Source organism: Molothrus aeneus, chromosome 7 (assembly GCF_037042795.1).
Source record: "Molothrus aeneus isolate 106 chromosome 7, BPBGC_Maene_1.0, whole genome shotgun sequence".
NCBI lineage: Eukaryota > Metazoa > Chordata > Aves > Passeriformes > Icteridae > Molothrus > Molothrus aeneus.
This window is the reverse complement of record NC_089652.1, coordinates 17918981-17934176: the sequence shown is the minus strand read 5'-3', so window position 1 is coordinate 17934176 and position 15196 is coordinate 17918981. Positions and strand designations below refer to the sequence as shown.

Here is a 15196-nt window from a genome sequence, read left to right as displayed (position 1 = left end):
ATGTGCCTAGCTGGTTTGGGGTTTTTTTGCTTTCTTCTTTTCCTTTCTATTCTTCTTCTCAAGTTTCTGCTACAGTAGTCCACAAGCAATATCACTAGCTACATGATCCTATACTAAATATAAATCTCAGAAATAATCCTCCTTGTATTAACCATAGAGCTGATAATAATTAGTAAAGGGCTCTTTTTCTGAGACTTAGATTCTGACATCTGAGTTTAGTTGTATTAACATGCAGGATTATATGCTTTTTGTACTGACATCTATATCCTTGGAGCTAACAATGTGTGATGGAGACAAACCAAGACTTCCTGTGGTCACTGTAACCAGAAAATTTAAGAATCAAGATCAGACAGAAGAGCAAATGCTGTGAGCAGAGCATATCCCTTTGGTGCTGTTGTCTACAAGCCAATGAAAAGTAGGCTTATCTAGATCTGAATAACTTTACTTGATGGTAAGTTCATAATACAGAAGTAAATTCCAAAACAAAATTAACTGGAAAACATCCCAGCACAGTATTTTCAATTCAAATTTTAGATTTCAAATGGGAAAGCAAGCTTCATGACATAGAATACAGCAGTATCAGTAACTATACAGGTATTATAATCAGCAGCCTTTTGAAACAAAACTCAGCAGGTCTTCTAGGCGTGTTTCACTTAACATTGCATTCTTCTCACAAGCTAATATAGACATACAAATCATGCATACTTCACTTAAATATTTATGCTTCAGTATCTTGATGAACCAGAGGGCTGGATCACATGATTACAGTAAAACAGCAATTCCCAAGCTACTTTGTGCAACAGTTTCCCCCAAATGACCTCTACTGCCCCTCGTAACTAGCCTGGGCACAACCCAATAATGTGTTTAAATGGCTTCTGGTATAGCAAAACCTCCTGAACTAAAATCATTTCTTACTCTTTTTGTTTAGCTAGTCATGCCCCGAAATTCAGAATGGACTGTATCAAATTTATCAAAAATAAACAGCCATGTTTATTTCTTCTCACATGAAGAAACACCTATTTTAAGAAAACAATATTTCTTCTCCACCAAGATACAACATGTGATACTCATAATTAATGATTGTACTGTAAAATGTAATACAAGTAAGCAGTACTGAAAATTCACACATATTCTTAAGCATAGCCTCCATTTTGATATATGCATGCTTGTTTCACTGACCCTTACACAAGTTTCCTACATCATAGTAACACTGATAGTAAATCAGTAGGAAATTATTTTAAAGAAAGAGCAGATGAATAGCAGCACATCAGGAGATCTGAAAATTTTAAGAGGAAAAAAAATTGCATCAACAGAAATATTTGTATTTTTCATAGAAACATCATCTACTCAGGGCTAGGAAGAATTGGTATGTTAATGATACTGATGCTTTAGAAGAGTGGCAGCTGACAGCCACATTTCCCCCTTTTCAATTTAGTATACAAATCTTCTCCAGGGTAAACCTTTACATACAAACACTGAAGCACTGTTAACCAATGTAACTAAGTGGGAATTACATGAGCTCATACTAAAAGGAGTGGGGTAAGACTATGTTTTAAAATCACAGTTTCTAATTGAACAGCATTTTCACATAAAGTCTATCATCACCATTTTGAACCCGCTGTATTTGTAGGCTTCAATAGCAAGACAATGATGTTCTGATTATCACCATTTAAACCAACAACATGCAGTAATAAAAACCAATCTTTTGTAAAAGAGTAAGATAAATACCTGCAGGACTGCCAGCATTTTCTCCTTGATGCAGCTGAATACCAGCAGAATCTATAGAGTTTACTGTAACTGTCTGTAGATTTGGCAATTGAGCAGTGCTTAGACTAACTGGAGTTGATGTCAACGCACCACCTGCTGCAACTTGACCAAGAGTGAGAGTCTGCACAGGAGTCAGAGTTATTTGTTGACCAGGTGCATTCTGAATTTGCAAGTTCTGCAAGTTCTGAACTCCTTGCACTTGAAATGTCTGCCAGGTTATCTGCCCAGAAGGGGTCACTGTTTGTGCCTGAATTAAGAAAGTTCCAGGATTCAGCTGCAGTTGAAGATTTTGAAGAGCCTGTTGAGATATACTTTGACTTGCTTGAACACCATGGATTGTCTGTTGCGCAATACCTTGTACAATCTGGGCTTGACTGGTTGGCTGCTGCGACTCTTGTAGCTGTATGTGTTGTACAATTGGCTGTGCTGTGGAGACCTGAATATTCTGAGCTTGTGTGTCATCAGAGACTGATGTCTGGATGTAATTTCCCTGAAGATCAGAACCATGAACTTGACCACTAGTCGTGGTCAAGTCATTTGCATTTTGTTCCAATATACTTGAACTGTCTATGGTAACGGGCAATTGTGATGAAGATGACGTTGGCACAAATAAGTCATTATCAGTGGCAGTTTCTGTAATTTCAGGAGAAACTTGCTCACCAGTCCTCTCAGAAGTATCTGAACTCTCCATGGCCTGTCCAGTATTTATCAAGTGCCCATCTGCATTAATGCCTGCTGTCATGGTTTGAGAACCACTGCCAAGTCCCAGAGAATCTAGATCAACACTATTAATGGGTACAAAAGTGATATTCCCTGGCAGTCCAAGAGGGACGTTAGCAACCACTTGTGCTTGGCCAGGGTAAGACGAACCACCAATTGCAACTCCCTGAACCTGGACTTGACCAGACTGACCAGATAAGATATTCTGAATATTAGCTGAAGATGTTCCAGAGGCAATGATGGTTTGATTCGAGCCAGGAATGATCTGAATTTGACCAGTTTCTTGATTTATACTGCTATTATCAGAAGAGGCTGCAAAGCCAAGTTGAACCTGCTGACCATCCGCTGTCTGGATCTGGGGTATTACTTGGTATTGTACGTTAGACACCGTACCATTCGACGAATCTGATCCTGGTGCAACAGAAAAGATTTGTTGATTTTGCAAACTCTGAATAGGAAGGACATACTGCCCACTTGAAGTTACTGTGGCAGCACCTGGAATCTGTACTATATTACCAGCTTCGTCCTTTATAGTGGTAGGAGCTGCAGACAAGACCTCCCATCTGTTTGGAGCTCCAGCTAATTGCACAGAAGCCAAATCCCCTGTCTGAATAAAAAGAAAAAAGAAAACAAAAAATTAAAACAAATGTTGTACAGACCATGCGTTAGACCAGTCATGCAATTCAGCACTAGATATTGATACACTACTGGAAAACATGCAGTACAGCTCATATGACCACCAGCAATTAGATCAAAACTATGAAATACAGATTTTACAAGGATCTGGTGCCTAAGTCAGGGTAGCCAGCCTGCAGGTCATGAGCTGCACGTTGCTCGCAGACATGTCAAATGCAGCTCCTATGTCATGGCTATGTCAGGTGACCAGCAGCAGGGTTATTCTGGTGACAGGGCTGCTGGGTAATCCAAACCCCTGGCTGTGGGAAGGAGGGAGCTGGAAGGGGCTGCTGGAGTTCTCACCACCTGAGACTCAGACACACTCTCTGCCCAGCTAGGCACCTACTGCACACAAGTGGAGGAACTGCCATGAAGCCAGTACTGCCTCTATTTCCTGGAGCTCCACTGCCTTTCAACTCTGTTTGCTATTTGTGCATGTTGTGACTCCCAGCAGTACACAGAATGTTAAGAAGTGATGTAGGCACACAGTTGGAAAGACAGGACAACCTCAGTTTGCTACACTTAAACACAAAGCTCTAGTATTTATAAGCTTGTAGGAGTTAGTTTTGCTAAGGAAGAAGACTTCTAGACTAAGAACTTTTACACTGAAATCATATTTGTATTAGTCATATGCATCAGTTAGGAGGGGAAAAAAATATTTCTTCATTAAGTTGGAACAATAGAAAAGGCCAGTGTTTCAGAGTAGACCCCAGATGCCTAAAGAAACTATTATGCATTTGGTTTTTATTCAGTAAAGAAAAGGTAAATTGCACTTACCTTTCTTTACCAAAGCCAGCTTTTTCAGAATAGAGTATTAAGAATTAGATTTAACATCCTGCAATGCCTAGCACAGATTTGCATAGTCAACCAGACTGGTACTGTAAGTAACCATCAATCTAAAAAATACGAAGTGAAGTGTCTCCTTATCTGTTTAACCATACCACAGTAAACCAATGGAATAACATAATTAATAGCAACATGTAACTAACTTGTCCTACGACCAATTCAGCTCTGTGAAACAAATCTAGTCTCTCTGGCAGAGTCCAGAGGACATAGAAAGAAAAGCTCTGGTTTGTCCTTCTGCACTCATCCTGTGATCACTCCTGGTAGGGAAGTTACCAGAACAAATCACAACTTTTTTGTGATGCTGCATTCTGACTCCCTTTAGAACAAAACCAGGACATGCAAAATACAGCACACATCTAATTCTTTCCTAACATAGCATTGAGACCCAGCCAGTCTGAAAGAATGCTGCAGTATGCACCTGAGTGAATTTAGTCCACAACATTAGATGGGACTTTGCTCGTTTCACATTCTTATCCTATTCCATCCCATAACACTACAATGTTTACATGTACAGGAAAAATAGTGTATTTAAGTCTGAGTACTTACTAGAAGTTTTACTGTGCTTACCAAGCTTCATTTTCAATAAGGAAGCACATATTGTGGTTCTAAATTCTTCTCAAGAATTGTAAAAATAATTATGATGCAAAAACCAAAAGAATGCTAGCCTTCTTCAGCCCTCAAAAAACCAGACCCTTGACTCTTATTAAGACTTGGTCTCAGTGATCCATGGGGATCTTTCCAGCTCAAAATATTCCATGGTTCATAAGTGTGATTCATAATTTTTCAGATAGTATATTAGTAAATAGATTCAGCATCACCAGAACAAAACTAATTTTATGGCCTTAATGCTTCAAGGAAAAGAAACATAATGAGGAGAATAATAATTCTCATTTATTATTTTCTTTCATTCTTATACTGATCAACCTTTAATTTAAAAAAACTTATTTAAATTTTTTGGTCTTTCAAGCTTGTAACTTACAATACTAGAAGAAAAAAGCATGTAATATTCCATATCACATATCTTACCTAGAAGAACACAACAAGTTCTATTTTCCTCTGCTACCACATTACCTTTATAGACTTGTGTTTAATATTGCTTAAAGTTGCTGAAATGCTGCTAAGAAAGTTCACTCAATTCACAAGCATATAAATACCTATTAAGTGAAGGTTTCATAAAACATCAAAAGACCTATAAAATCAGGGGTAAACATCAGTCATAAAATACCAAAGGCAAAAATATGACTGTTATATAGTTAAAGTGTGTCATTATAAATAAATGTATAATACAATGGGCTGATAGCTGTTAGAACAAAAGAGAAAGGAAAAGCAATATAAACCATTACAAGTCTGATATAATTTCTCACTGATTGAAAACTATGTACAAGCAAATGTTGAAAGCTTAGGTTAAACTGGACTGATCTAATATGCAGTAACATGTCAATGTCTATTCATATGTAATATCCTCCACAGAAATACTTCAAAGGGAACCTGTCTCCTTAGTGATATGGAAATGACCTACTTTATTCTTCTCCCAAAACATATGTTGATTTCCATATTGGCATTTTCATGTTGGGCACACATCTCACGTTTTCATGATCTAGTGAAATCTTCCCTCAAAACCTGCTCTGCAACGATTTTAGCACAACAGAGCCAATCTTTTAGTAGATGCACTTGTCAGTCCATGGAGAAGTTCAGGGCAGTCATGCATGAGGATATGAAGCTATGCTACACATACAACATAAAATGCCTGTTATTCATATTGCTCTTACAGCTGGCTGTATCAGACACCACCAGCTGAATCATGTGGAAGGAGGAGCAAAAAGAGGGTGAGGCTTTCAAGAAACTATCTGGCAGCTATCAAAATTGCTAGCATTAAAGCATGAAAAACACCCGTATGGTAAGGAGTATTTGAGGGTGATCTCTAATCTCAAATGGTCATCATCAGCCCGTCATAACAAGATTGACTTTGTTCTTCCACAAAGTCTGTTGAGACAAGAAGATATTTCTTGGACTTCTTTTCCTACTAACTAAAGAGTAACCATTCTTTATGCCCTCAGGCAATTAAGCACTTTTGTTGTAACTCAGTTGTTCTGCCACTGATACATGAGCAGCAACATCTGCAGCCCAGTCACTTACTGAGCTTTACATTCAAAATACGCCAGCATTTCTCAGTGGAAATTATTTAGAGGGTAGAGATAAAGTAACAGTTTCCTTATCAACTGGTACTCAGGCAGCAGTTATTTGGCAGCTGTTCCTTTAAGAGAAGGCTGGACTGTTTCAATCCAAAGGCTGTTTCAAGAGGAAGGGACAAAGATCTGAGGAAAGTTCAGCACAACTCAGCCAAGGAGAAGAGAACAGGAAGCAACAGGGAATTCACTGGAAGCAGCATCAGGAAACAAGAAAAAGAGACAGGAACAGAGCAAAGAGAGTAGCTGACACAAGCCATAGGATGAATTAAAATCAAATGATATGTCCACCTGAAGAAAGGTCAAGTACCAACAAAGAGTGAAAGCTACAACCACTGTTCAGCCTGTCTTTTGATTCTTTAACAGGCCCTATATAATTTCCAGTGGCTAAAATAAAGATATGTCTCTGAGAGAAAAGTCTCATCCCTGAAGAATCATGAGCCGTGATAAATAAAAATCTAGTAATTGTCTTGTTCAATATATTTAGATAAAATTGCAGCAGCATTAAGTCAAATGTGGAAGGAGATAAGAGAAAGACAAAAGATAAAATAGCTTTCAGATGTGATCTAAACCATACTGAATGATAGGACTTAATAAAAAAATAAAATATGTTTCACCAAAGTAAAATGGAGAGGAGGAAAGAAAAGACCCCTGTAAGAACTGGTATTTGTCGTTGAGACACCTGCATCTCAACTTGTCAAATGGGCACATGTCATTAGCCATCAGTATTTTATTACAAAAGTACATCAAACATTTATCTGTGCTGGTGGACAGCTTTTTACTGCACTTTTCAGAAAGTCACTTTTGCCCCATTAAGCCCTGGAGCAAAAGCATCAGCCAAACAACCAGAGGTGGAAAGATAATGAGTCACAAGCTCCTAAACATTCAAAAATCACACACCTGATGAAGAAGATTGGACACTGCCTCATCCAAATTGTTGTTTTATGAAAGAGTTAGGGTTCTAATGCATGGGTTTAATAATACCATGTGTTTACCAAGCTACAGTAAACTATCTGTGCATTCTTAGGTCATTACAAATACAAGATAAAATGCACTTGCTTCAACTCTTTCATTAAAGTATGAGCTAATACATTCTATCATGTATTTGCCATAGGTTAAAAACATGTTCAACATCACTCACTGTGGTTCAGCTGACACAAAGCTGTTTGTTAAGACAAATTAATTCTGTTGCATGTTTGAGCCCTCGGCCAATGAAGCCACTCAATTTAGAGAAATACTTCTGTCCAAAATCAAATGTTTGGAAAAACAAAGAGCATTTTGGGGAAAAAACATATTATCTGGGGCTGCTTAAAATCTTATTTTAAAAGAAATTCCAATCTGGTGAAATATATCTAACTGTATCTTAGTTAAAGAATATCTACATCTTTTTGCTCGACATGGACAACTGCAGCTAAAACTTCAACAGTTGGTTATCAATAAGCAGAAGTTCAGAACTTTTCCAAATTAAGACAATACATTATCCCTGACCTTAGTAGAAACAAGGAAACTGAAGTACTAAGAAACTAGTAAACATTTTTAACTAGATCACAGGTTAGTATCTTTTGTTAATTATTATTATTACTATTATATTTTGTTTATTAATTATTAAATCTATATATGTATACAAATCCCAATGTAACTACATGCCAAACTAGCACTCTATGGAATGGTTTTTCTTCCTTTTAACTCAGCTGCTGAAGGGTCTATCAAATCATCAAGAGAACAAGAAAGAGGGCCTGGGATCAGTCAGCCTTACAGCTTGATCTTTGGGAAGGCACTGGAGCAAATAACCTTGAAAATAACCTTGAAAATATTAACCTTAATTGAAAATAATCTTGAGGGTAAAAAAAACAAAACAGTAGTGTTCAGAAGTAGTCAGCCTACACTTAGGAAGGGGAAATAATGCTGAAATACCTCACAGTACCCTATGACTAGCTTGGTAGATGGGCTTAGGCAAGACATATTCTTTGTCACTACATTAGTCAGGCTTTTGACTCTGCCCCCCATAATGTCAGAAAAAGCCTCTTGTTTATATCATATGGGTTATCAAACACTGGAACATGCTGCCCAGAGAGACAGTGGAGTGTCTAACGTTGGAGGTATTCAAACCCACTGGACACAGCTCTGAACAACTTCTTTTCACTGACTCTACTTTGAGCAACGAGGGACAGACCAGACATTGTCCAGACATCCTTACCAGCCTCAACTTTCTATGAAATCTTAGACTTCTTGTTAATGTTTAATATTAGAGACCTTTTTTGTCGATGCTGTTTTTAAATATGGAAATGTTGCAAACCATATATTTTCTTGCTTTCTCCAAAACTATTAGGAGAAATAAAACAATTTTTTTAAGAACATCCCTAAAGCACCTTCTAAAAGAACTGCAACACTTGGCTCTGATCTAGTATTAGAAAGACATAACTGGAAAACAAAACCAAAGAACATTTTAAAAGGTGAGCTTCTGGACAGCAGCAGGACAAATACACTATTAGCCATCACATTCTAGTGAAACTTCTTTGTTTTGCAAAAGTGGAGAACAGAGACAAGCAAGACAATTCCAGGCAGACTTTTCCATAGTGGCTGAACAGGTTCTGGTGCATCTGTTCACATCCAGAAACCTAGTATCAGGAAGCTATCTTATCACCCACAAAAGCAAAAATGGATGTCAGAATAATTCTGAACTACCTCAAAATGACCATATAGGTCAGAAACCCAAGTAGTATGGTTAACTCTGACATACGTGGCATTCAGGCATATTTTTGCCTAGTGGATGGAAAACATGAAATTTAAAATGCCTTCCTCTTTCTCCATCCTGTCAGCACTATTCCTATTTCCTCCTAAACTGAGCTTAAACTAGGTACACCTCAGATGGTTAATCTTCTGAGACATAAACCAACTATAATTCTAGACTTTGATTAAATTCTGTGAAGCACCTATAGTCAATTCTAAAGCTCAAGATATGCCAAAGCAGTCTTAAAACACTCCAGCCTTTACTTGTCCAAGATACGCAGAAATGCTTTGTCTACTGCAGAGGAATTATACTCATCTTTCCCCACATATGCAAATTATTAACCTGTCCAAATGTTTTCCACATCTTGTTGGTAAGCAACAACACAAATAAATCAAATAAATAATTCCTCCCAAACCTTTTTTTTTTTTTTTTTTAAAGACTAGCCAATCAGTGCAGCCCACTTCACACAAGGTGCATCTACACACCCCAGCTGGGACAGCCATCTCTGACAGCTCCCATTCTCTGGCAGCTGTCAGAGCCAACAGTTTTCTCAGAGCCTGCCACTCTTCCCAATTCGCCTTCCAGACCTCCCATACAGCCTCCCAGCAGTCCTGCACCCTATGCTCACCGAGCCAGTCCCACCCAGCACAACCATAAGAATGGCCCTTGGGAGCATGAGAGCTCCAAGACAGCCTTTAGCTTTGCATTACAATGAGGTAAGAGAACATAACAACTGGTTATCATCTCAGCTTTGCAGCTTCTTAAACCATCATCTGATCATGCTACAACCACACAGCTGACCATCAAGGCTCTGCTTGACCTAAATATGTCTGCTCTTTTGTACCCTCCCTTATGTAAAGCTTTACCATCTTCTGCTTTGCTTCTCATTTTCACCTAATGCTAAAATCTTTGCAGATGTTTAAACTGGAATGAAACTAGAGTATTTATAACTAAATGAAAAATAATCCTAAATATCAAAGTTTGAAGTGGAATTATTAGTCAAAGATAAATAGTGAAAAAGCAAGACCCAAACTAAAACTTCTCAGATTCTGAACTCCCAAGACAGAGAAAGACATCCTTAGAGGCCAAAACATGAGTTGTCATTCTAGGTCAGGCAGTAGCACACAGCATCCCAGCAAGGCTCTCACACAAACCAGCAGGCAGCAATATTCAAGGCAAAGATCCCATGGCAAGTGTTTGAACCAACCATGGATGCAGCAGTATGGCAACCAAGGAAAAGATGCTCAGGTAAGTAAGCCAAAAACTCAAGGCCATCTAAATTAAGATCAAACACCATCAGATAACATACTGGGGTTGGTTGATCATTAGGCAGAGTAAATCACGGTGTCAAAGCTGAAAGACTTTGTGCATCTTCATCAATGCACGAAGACAAGATCAGCAGTAATGCCTGCTAATGCCTCTCATCCAAAAAGAAATACAGTTCCAACCAGAATCATCAGCCAAGCCGAAAGCCTTGCTGTCTAAAGACAACCTGCCAGGTCATTGACAGGATGGAAAGGAGAAGAGGGCTGAGTATAGTTCTGTCAATTGCCTTCTTCAGTTCCTTTTCATTACAAGCAGCTGCCATTTTCATTAGTCTTTTTACTTCCTCACTAATCCTTTCAGTGGTGTCACAGCAATGAGCATTCAAACCGTAGGCCTGGACTCAGATAGCGATACAGAATCACAGGATAATTTCAGCTGGAAAGGACCTCTGAAGGTCACCTGGTCCAACCCCTGGGCTCAAAGCAGGGCCAGCTAGATCATTACAAACACAATCACATTTGCTCCAGCTCTTCCCCAGATCCCAGACACGCAATATTCCCTGTGTTCCTAGGGGAGTTTTGCTGTTGCTTTTAAATCATACTGCTGGTCTCTTGGGGAGCAGCTGCAGCATACCATTTCAGCCAGGAAAGCAGTATGCTAGCCCAGCATGCTGGCTCCAGCCCTGCCAGTTTCTACCAAGCAAATGTCAGTAAAATAGTAACAAAACAACCCTGAAACAACAGCATCGCTATCCATTGACATGCAGGCTCTTCAAGCACTTCTAAGAGGAAATACCTAGTTTGACTTCTACTATCCATTAGTGTAGATTGGGAGTTCTGCCAGCTGTTCGGCAGTCAGAACTGCAGTCCAAGGATAGAATATAACAGGAAAGAGCTGCCCTCCCACTGCTACATTAGGCACCATCACCCATGCAGAGGTCTCAAACTGATTGAGCTATACTCCTGGAAAAGGGATGAGCATCACAAACTGCAGGAAGAGAATTATGTTTGTCTGTGCATATAGATTTCATTTTCCATACCACTTATGAGGTACCTATAATGTAAGACTTTTTAGCTTCCTCCTTTCTTCCACCCTCCAATACGATAATCACAGAGGACCAGGAAAAAAAAGACTCTTTATTGCACCAAAACTCTTTTGTTCTTCTGTTTTTCATAAGGAATGTATTTCAGGGCCCTTAGTCCCTCCCCTCTCTTTATTAAGGTCATATTAATTAACTCCAGCGTCTAGTTCAGCTACTGTTAGGTATCTCCTTCAATTTATATTTAGTTTCCACCCAAAATATTCTGAATCATTCAAGAGTTAGGTTGTAGGAGTGTAAAAATTACCAGAATGCTATAACCTAACTCACAGAAGATATGTAGGAAGGGCCTATCTGCACGTATGGAAAGTAGTGAGTGAGCTTATATTCACTTAGGTTTTTAACTAAGATTTTGGCTTCTGTTGAATTGCATTTGCTTTCCCCTGAAAAGCCCCTTAAACATTAAGACAACAACATATAAACTTAATAGGAGTAAAGAAGTACCATATCAAAACTGTTTTGCCCATTTTGAACTGCCAGGAACCATGTGTCCTGCACCAGCATTCCAGTATCCTGTCAGACCTACTGCTCCTCCTCATCAATCAATCCATCCCCAAGATGCACAATTCCAGCTGTACAGCGAGAACAATCTTAAAGATCAATACAGGAAAGTAAGCAATCATTTAATCATCATCTGTTTTTCAGTATGTTTATGCTCTTCAGCACTGTATGCATCCAGTACTATGAAACAAATCTTAGAGCTATCAGGCACTTTAAAACACCTAGAAAGATTTTTTAAACACACTGGTTGAGCAAATAAATAGGTTTGGCAGAAAGGATGCTTAAAAGGGGTTGGAATCCTAATACATTTTTGAGCTCGGTCATTAATCTACAACCTGCTGTATGATCTCAGACAGCTATTTCGCTTCAGCTTCCCTTTACGTAAGTAAGCTGTAATGTACAGATGAAAATTATTTTAAAGTTTAGCAAGTATTTCGAAACTTCTATCAGTAACACTTTGACATTTGTTAAAAGTTTGACAAAGCCACTTCATCCACCAGTACAATGCTTTGCAGTTTTTCTTCCTATTTGCAAAATCCTAACACCATACAATGCTGTTGCACAGCAAGTTTAAAAAACAAGACTTGCTTTAAAAGAAGGAAAAAAAAGGCACATTTTTTTCTAATTTTAAAGACGTTTTTGTAAAAAAAAAAAAAATTCAGAGGTAATATGTGCAATTTTCCAAGGGCCAAGGCCAAAAAATGACATCACGTCATTTTAGAAGATATTTTGGAACTCTCTTTAAATATACGAATATTTTTAGGTATCAGTTATTTAGAAATGCATAATCGCTTTGAATTTTATGAGCATATGTCAACACGAGATTTAGCTAGACCAATTAAGGAAGATGAGTTTTCATTAGGCTTTTGTTATGGGGATTGTTAAACTAGCTTCAGCAAGAATACGTTTCTAGCCTGCAAGATCCATCTCATCACACCAGGTCCCGAGGTCATCAAGGCTCCTTTCAGAGGCAACGGCGCATGAGAGATAAGGACAGAAAACGCTACGAGGAACCGCATGATAACTCTCCTTAGAAAAACAGCGCGATACAGGAAGCAGCTTTCCACCACCGCGTTCGCTTCTAAACAGCCATTTTACTTCACTACATCCTTCCCTACTGCTAGCCTTCATTTTGTGCTCCTGCCTGGCTGCGCGGTTCCAGGCTGACAGCCTAGCGAGGATACCGGGGGCGCGCTCAGGTGGAGGTGAGATGCCTCCCAGCCTCTCCGGGTTCCGAGCGAGCCGTTCCGGTGCCAGGGTCGGGGGAGGGAGGCTTCCCGCCTCCCCCCGTTTTTGAAAGTAAATGAAGGCGCCGCTCCCAATGGCGGGGGAGGGGGGAGCTTGGCTCCCTCCTCCTCCCGGGAGCCCGGCTCCTCCTGGAGAGGCAGGGGAGCCCGGGGACCCCTCTCCTGGCAGGTCGGCCCTGCTATCGTCCCTCCCCCCGGGCGGGCAGTGCCGTGTGTCCCGTCCCTCCCCCCGGGCGGGCGGGCTGGCTGTGCTGTCTCTCCCCCCGGCAGGCCGTGCGAGAGCGGCGGGGCGGGCACTCACCGCTCCGGCAGAGTGAGAGGCAGCGGCGGCGGCGGCCTCATCCTCCTCCGGCGACGGCGGGCCGATCTTGCTGCAGGTGGCCGCCAGCAGAGCGAGCGGTGACGGCTGCGCGTCCTACCCACAATGGGCGGGTTCAGGGAGAGAAGGGGGGTGGCGGTTAGTGCGGGACAGCGACCGGGCTCCTCGCAGACGCGCACACAGGAAGCGGCGGCGGCGGCACCGGCTCCGCAGCCGCTCACAACGTGTCACCCGGGGGAGGGGGGGAAGGGGCCCAGCCGGGCCTGCGCTCACCTGGGGGGCGGCCGCCCCGGCGGAGGCCGAGGCGGCGCCGTTGCCGTGCTGGAGATATTCGCTGTGGCTGCTGCTGTCCACGTCTAAGGCAGCCATTTCCTCTTGTTTCACGGGCTTCTCGGGAGCTGCGGGCACAGCGGGGAGGGGGAGGGGAGAGTCACTGACGGGAGCGATCACCCCCCTCCCTCTCTCTCCCTCCCTCCCTTCCTCCCTCCCTCCCTCTCCCCCCCCTAACCCCAGAGCTCCCCCCGCCCTCCCGCACGGAGCCCTCCTCCTCCTCCTCCTCCTCCTCCCCGTGCTGCTGCCCCTGCCCCTCTTCTCCCTCCTCCCCCTGCTCCTCCTGCTGCTGCTCTCAGTGCCGCTCTCGCCTCGCTCGCACACGGACGCTCCGGGGCCAGAGCGGGGACGCGCAGGGCCGGAGCAGGAGCGGGGAGCCCCCGGGGCGGCTCGGTCGGTGCGTACGTACCGGTCATGGTGTGAGTGCGAGCGGCCGGCTGGCTGGCTGGCTGGGCGGGAGGCAGGCAGGCAGGCTGGCTGGCTCGCACACAGGCCCTGCTGGCTGGGGCTAGGCGGCTGCCGCCGGGGACATGCTTATTGTGCTCACGGCGGGCTGAAGCGGCGGCAGCGGCCCGAGCCTACTCCGGTTTTTTTTTCCTATTTTGATTGACGGTGCGGGAAAGCCGAAAGGTGGGGCTTGCCGCGGGAGAGGGGGCCCGGCCGACACCGCCGCCCGCCCGCCCGCCTGCCAGCCCGGAACTCCCGCCCACGCCCGCGCGCGCGCGCTTTCATTGGCTGCGCTGCGCCGCCGCCGCCGCTCGCACGGGCCGCCCGGGCTGCCAGTCACCCGCCGGGGGCGGGGGGGGGCGCCCCATGCCGGGGCGGCTTCCTGTTTGCCAGGGCTAGTGCGGGGAACAATGAGCGGGACCCGCCGGGAGGCCGCGGCCCGCGCCGGCCGGGCACCCGCCGTCCCGGGAGGCGGCACTGCCGCCGCGCTCCCCTGACACCGCGGGGCCCGGCCGCCCGCAGGGGTCAGCGCGTAGGCACAGCTGCGCGGCGGTGGCGCTATGCCTCCGGCCCCCCCTCCCTCCGCGCCCCCGCCGCTGTTGTGCCCGGGGGGCGCCGGGCCAGGGCTGCGATCTTTCGAAGTCTCCCCGCCGGGGCTGTCACTCACGGCCGGCGACAGCCGCGGCTCCAGAGCGACGGCCGAGCAGCGCCCGGCCGACGGACAGCGCCGCCGCGCTTTGTCCCTCCGGCGCTAAGATGTCGGCGCGGCGTCCCCAGGGGAGCCGGTCCGCCCGGGCGGGCGCTGCCCGGGACCTGCCGCTGGCCGCCCCCCCCGCGGGACCGGGCGCCCGGGTCAGCGCCGGGAGCAGCGCCCGCCTCGGCGGGGCGACCCCGCCGTGCCGCCGTTGCATAAGCGCTGTGGCGGGCTCGCACCTGCCCGAGCCGGGCGGGGGAACCGAAAACCTCCACTGTCTCTAAGGCAGAGCAAAACCCGTCCAGGATAAGGCCGCGAGTTCGATTGTAACGCGCCACGTCCTCCCAGCCGGGAGAACCTGCTGTGAG

General features: G+C 44.0%; 1 protein-coding gene across 2 annotated transcripts in view; it reads right to left on the bottom strand.

The window, feature by feature from the left end:
* Nucleotides 1–14362, bottom strand: part of SP3 (Sp3 transcription factor) — a 34780-nt gene extending 20418 nt beyond the window's left edge. The window contains exons 1-5 of one of the 2 annotated variants that reach the window (XM_066553842.1): nt 14097–14361; nt 13631–13755; nt 13340–13453; nt 3004–3094; nt 1729–2898 (exon numbers count right to left, since the gene is read on the bottom strand). In XM_066553842.1, the coding sequence (XP_066409939.1) occupies nt 1729–2898; nt 3004–3094; nt 13340–13453; nt 13631–13755; nt 14097–14103 (1507 nt within the window). In that variant the 5' untranslated portion in view covers nt 14104–14361. Of the gene's footprint in view, nt 1–1728; nt 3095–13339; nt 13454–13630; nt 13756–14096 lie in introns of both variants that reach the window. The other variant, XM_066553841.1, reaches the window with a different exon arrangement.
* Between the last annotated feature and the right edge of the window lie 834 nt (nt 14363–15196).